Raw genomic sequence first — 4,757 nt, 5'->3', positions numbered from 1 at the left:
GGCATGTTGTGAATGATGTGAATACCCAAACCATGGTTCGGGCCCGGCAAACACCAATCGACCGTCTTCTGATCTAGTTCGAAATTCATTGCAAATTCGTTCGTAATCCCATCGATCATACAGATTGTTGGCCGCGTTCCACCCTTTGTCCTGTGGAAGCGGAGCACTGATTTCTATGAGGTACGTCTGATCTGATAGTACACATGAAACTTGAACACAGACCGACTCAGCGGATCAGGCCGAGTGTGGCTCAATGTCAAGTCGCATCCAGTCGTTGCGCACCACACGGCGAAATTGAACTGATTCTGCCAGAACTGCATCGGGTTGTTAAACCAAGCATGTACCGTTTTTACATTCTTTACAGAAAACCCATAATTTTCAAACACATCGATGAATGGTGCTCTGAAAAGCAACCCAGCCGCTTCCACCACAATCGTCATGTGTGTGAAATCAGAACCCCTACGTTATCACTTTTAGAATAAAACACTCCCGGTTTGTACATGTTGAATTGTTATATAATGTAGAATATATACTTGTAATATGTACGTGACGCTTCCGGGAATAACGAGCAGTGAGGCCGTTCAACTGCTGCACACGATCGATAACACGTCTGGCCAACTCGAAGTCGCACTCTGCGATGTCACCTACCTCACACGATGGACCAACATCAATGACAGCAACAACAAGCTGTTCATCAGTGGCGTCCACAAATACGTAACCGACGGTTACTACAGCATATGCTCGCTAAGTGACGAAGTCTTCAAACCTGTGGGAGCCGAACTTAAAATGAATGATTCAAACGGCACAGTCGTGTTACCCAACAACGGAGTAAAGGCCTTGAAACTCAGCCAGCCATTGTCGAGAATGCTCGGGTTGCAGTCGGATGAAATAAAACCTACAACCAGCGTCACGGGTACGAAATTACCCAACCTCGTTCCGTACTGCGAACTGTGCATTCATCTCAATCAGCTGAGCACGACTGACAACATTCAAGGTGACTGCCCTTCCACGCTGCTGGGGGGCTGTACCGGTGAAAACAGAAAAGTATAACGATGGCAGAATCGAATCATTTTCATCGCGGCAGTACAAGAAATTAACGCGAGGCACCATCTCGGAAGTAAAAGTATCAGTTTTAGATATAAAGCATAATCCTGTGAATATAGGCTACCTCAGCGTAATGCTGCACATATGGCAATGACTAGCGCTCAAGGCCCCGGAACGACCATGTGGTTGAAAAAAGCGGTCTCCGACCTCGGGGACAGGTGCGGATTCGATGAACCCGGAATCGACGGCACACTGTATGCTTTGCAACTAAAAAACAACATTTACAAATGCGACGAAGTCCCCACCGTCGGCGGTGGCAGTAACTTAGGGGATATCGTCAATACCCCAGGAGCTGACAGCAACACTCGGTACGGCCTAGTCCGCAACGACGAGGACAAATGGACGATATACCCAGCGTTCGGTGGCAAACTGTTTGACTTAGACGACGTCGAGACCACGGTTGTCACCCGAAGTACAGCCTTTTTTTTTTGGTCTTCACCAACAACGACAAATGGGGTTTGGTACAATCTCGAGTCGGCTGGATTTTTAACATCTCCGGCTCTCCCTTCGTGTTCCCGGAAAACAGAGACCACTACCTAAACAAAGTCGTGAACAATGGATCGCTGCTCGTGGCTTATGTCCCTGCGCACAGAGGCACTGTGGTCGTCAAAGTCATGTCGCGTCTTGATATACTCGCTCGCATACTCTCAAGTAAACCGGGGACACAAAACGTGGGATTGCAGGTGGTGTCTGAATTCGACAGCGTTGTCGACATCCTGGAAAATATATACTGGAGAATTTCGAGCTGATCATCAAAGTCTACCTCGGTGAACCACCATCATCACATGAAGTCGAAATCGTGAAAGGAATCAAACGCCGGTGGGCCAAACAACATCAATATCACATTTGTTTTGTTTACTTGGGGGTGAACGCCGATTCTCACACCAGTCTGCATGGAGTCACCATTACCATGGAAGACAATATATCATTCACCAAAATTTTCCTGCCCGACAACATACATCTCATGGGGTTGAAGTGCGCACCTGTGAAATTATCAGAAAAACAATTGGAAACTATTTTATAATATTTTTATATAGAGGATGAACAATCATCATCCCAACGTAATGCTTGGTGATCTAGGAGACACGGAGGGATTTGATCTGCCTGGTGATGAAAACGCCTTGTACAGTCCATTTGGCTCAAAAGCGGACTGACTAATTGCAATCTAACTCGAAAACTAATAAACATAACATACTCAATGAAACACTGATCATAACCAAAACATCATACCCACTCTGTGAGGTTTTTGCAGAATTATTGTCCTAAATATAATAAAGTTGTTAACAAACTATCATTAAAATATTGACACAGTTCACTGTTTGTTACGAGGGAGGAGTGCAGAGAAAGGGACAGCCGGTGTTCTAGAAGCACGTTCACAGACAAAGTTATTCATTCATTAACCTGTGCTGTGCCGTCTCCATCCATTCTCAAACACCTGGCTGTCCGTTTCTCTGCACTCCTCCCTCGTAACATCTAGTGAATTTAAGCTTTACAGAGGCTTTTGTCAGAAGTGATCTCGTACCGCTATTGTATATACTACTGCTGGAATTCTTCTGAGGCTGTATATGGGCCTGCTCACATCAAGTACACACTATCGGAGGGTGAAACAGATATCAACACAAGGGGATCAGTATGGAATGACACCGTTGATGTTTGCAGCACAGAATGCAGATATTGAAGTGTTTCACTTTCTTGTTGGGCAAGGAGCCGGCATGTCAATCACAAATTTTGCACAGGCGAACATCCTTCATTTGGCATGTGAGGGGGGAAACATTCAAATTGTGAAGTTTATACTCCAACAGAATGTGACAGATGTCAACAGCAGAACACAGGACGGGTCAACGCAATGGTAGCAGTGCGTGAGGGTCAAGGAGACGTGTTTAATTTGCTAGTGAGTAAAGGCGTTGATCTTACACTGTATGATGATAAGGGATCTACTGTTGTCCATCATGCCCTCAAGGTAGGAAATACCGAGGTCGTAAAATATTTATTCAAACACAACAGGATGGCCATAAACAAGAAAAACAAGAAGTCTACACCTCTAATGTATGCAGCAGTTAACGGGAACCTAGATTTGTTTAATTTCTTTGTCGACAAAGGCGCTAATTTGACAATCGACGGAACAATCCTTCACAAGGCATGCCGAGGAGGGAATATGGAAATAGTGAAACATGTTCTTGCACAAAACATTGATCTAATAAACAGCCTAAATGGTTGGGAGAGAACAGCAGCAATGGAAGCAGCAAATGCGGGTCATGGTGATGTATTCGATTTTCTGCTGGAGAAAGGAGCTGATCTGTTGTTAACTGATTTGGAAGATGCAAATGTCCTTCATTTGGCGTGTGAAGCAGGAAATGTGGATATTGTAAAGAATATCCTCAGAAAGCAAATTGAAACCATAAATGCCATAGACGATGAGGGCCTCTCACCAGCATTGCGGGCAGCATCAAGGGGACACAAAGAGATTTTTTTACTTGCTTATCAGCAAAGGTGCAACTATAAAGGAGGACCACCTTCATGTTGCATGTGAGGGCGGAAATGTGGATATAGTGAAGTATTTCCTAACACGATATAGTGAAGACATCAACAAAGGAGGAGAATTTGGATGGACACCCGCAATGTACGCAGCGCGTCATGGGCATAGAGAAGTGTTGCATTTGCTTGAAAGTGAAGGAGCAGATTTGACAAAAGAGAATGATGATCATGACAATATCTTCTATTTCGCCATCCTATCAGAAGATCCTGAAATAGTGAAATATATAGTCAAACATAATACTGTGGACATCAATAGAGAAAATGACGAGGGCATGACACCTGTCATGATAGCAGCAGATAACGGATTTAAAGAGGCGTTTCACTTGCTCGTAAGTAAAGGGGCTGATCTAACAAGAGTAAATGAAAAAAGGGAGAATATACTCCATCATGCTTGTCGTGGAAGAGGCATGGAGATAGTGGAATATATTCTGACTCGGAATATGGTGGAGGATATTGACACAAGAACAGGGACTGGAAAGACTCCACTAATGATTGCAGCATCAGAAGGCAACAAGGAAGTATTTGATTTACTTGTGAAGAAAGGAGCGAATCTGACACTTCTGGATGAGGATGACAAGAATATTCTTCACTTTGCTTCGGAAGGAGGAAATATTGAGACAGTTCAATTTATTCTCTCACAGCACATTCTGAGCATAAACAGCAGAGGCGACAACGGACAGACGGCAGTAATGACGGCGGCTAAAAATGGACATAGAGCAGTGTTTCACTTACTGATGGAAAATGGAGCAAACTCATCATTCATTGATACGAATGGCAAGGACATGCTATATTTGGCTTGTGATGGTGGTAATATAAACATCGCCAAATACATCATGACAGTTAATAAGGAGTTAGATACGACATTAAACAGATAGTTGAAGAAACATACATGGATAGTCCATTGAAAGAACTTGTACTCCAGTATGCAAAAACGTAACAACATATGCATATTGCTGAACAATCTTAGGAATTTAACTGACAAAATGTATATCCATCACGGCTTGTAAGTGAATAAACGTCTCCAATATCGTAATGTATATGCACGTAAAGCAATGCCCATTGTACGATCATCAGCTTGCTTTTATGACTAAAGATCTGCGTGATGACTTGTATGCAAC

At 43.6% G+C, this 4,757-nt stretch overlaps 1 protein-coding gene across 1 annotated transcript; it reads left to right on the top strand.

Annotated features, from left to right (window-relative positions):
- Positions 1-1,194: 1,194 nt before the first annotated feature.
- LOC124286936 (putative ankyrin repeat protein RF_0381) lies at positions 1,195-4,514 on the top strand. The gene is made up of 3 exons (XM_046723391.1): positions 1,195-1,516; positions 2,764-2,953; positions 3,590-4,514. The coding sequence occupies exons 1-3, from the start codon at positions 1,195-1,197 to the stop codon at positions 4,512-4,514; spliced, it is 1,437 nt and encodes a 478-aa protein (XP_046579347.1).
- Positions 4,515-4,757: the final 243 nt, after the last annotated feature.

Source organism: Haliotis rubra, unplaced genomic scaffold (genome assembly GCF_003918875.1).
Source record: "Haliotis rubra isolate DU_JTF1 unplaced genomic scaffold, ASM391887v1 Scf396, whole genome shotgun sequence".
In the NCBI taxonomy this organism is placed as follows: Eukaryota; Metazoa; Mollusca; class Gastropoda; order Lepetellida; family Haliotidae; genus Haliotis; species Haliotis rubra.
The sequence above is the reverse complement of the archived record's forward strand: the minus strand, read 5'-3'. Positions and strand labels throughout refer to the sequence as shown.

What these genes read in the sequence shown, in the direction of transcription:
- LOC124286936 (XM_046723391.1), top strand. Translation starts at nt 1,195, where the DNA reads ATGACTAGCGCTCAAGGCCCCGGAACGACCATGTGGTTGAAAAAAGCG. An exon ending in GACCACGGTTGTCACCCGAA is followed by an intron (nt 1,517 to 2,763) that starts GTACAGCCTTTT and finishes TGATGTTTGCAG; the next exon opens with CACAGAATGCAGATATTGAA. An exon ending in CAGGACGGGTCAACGCAATG is followed by an intron (nt 2,954 to 3,589) that starts GTAGCAGTGCGT and finishes CTTGCTTATCAG; the next exon opens with CAAAGGTGCAACTATAAAGG.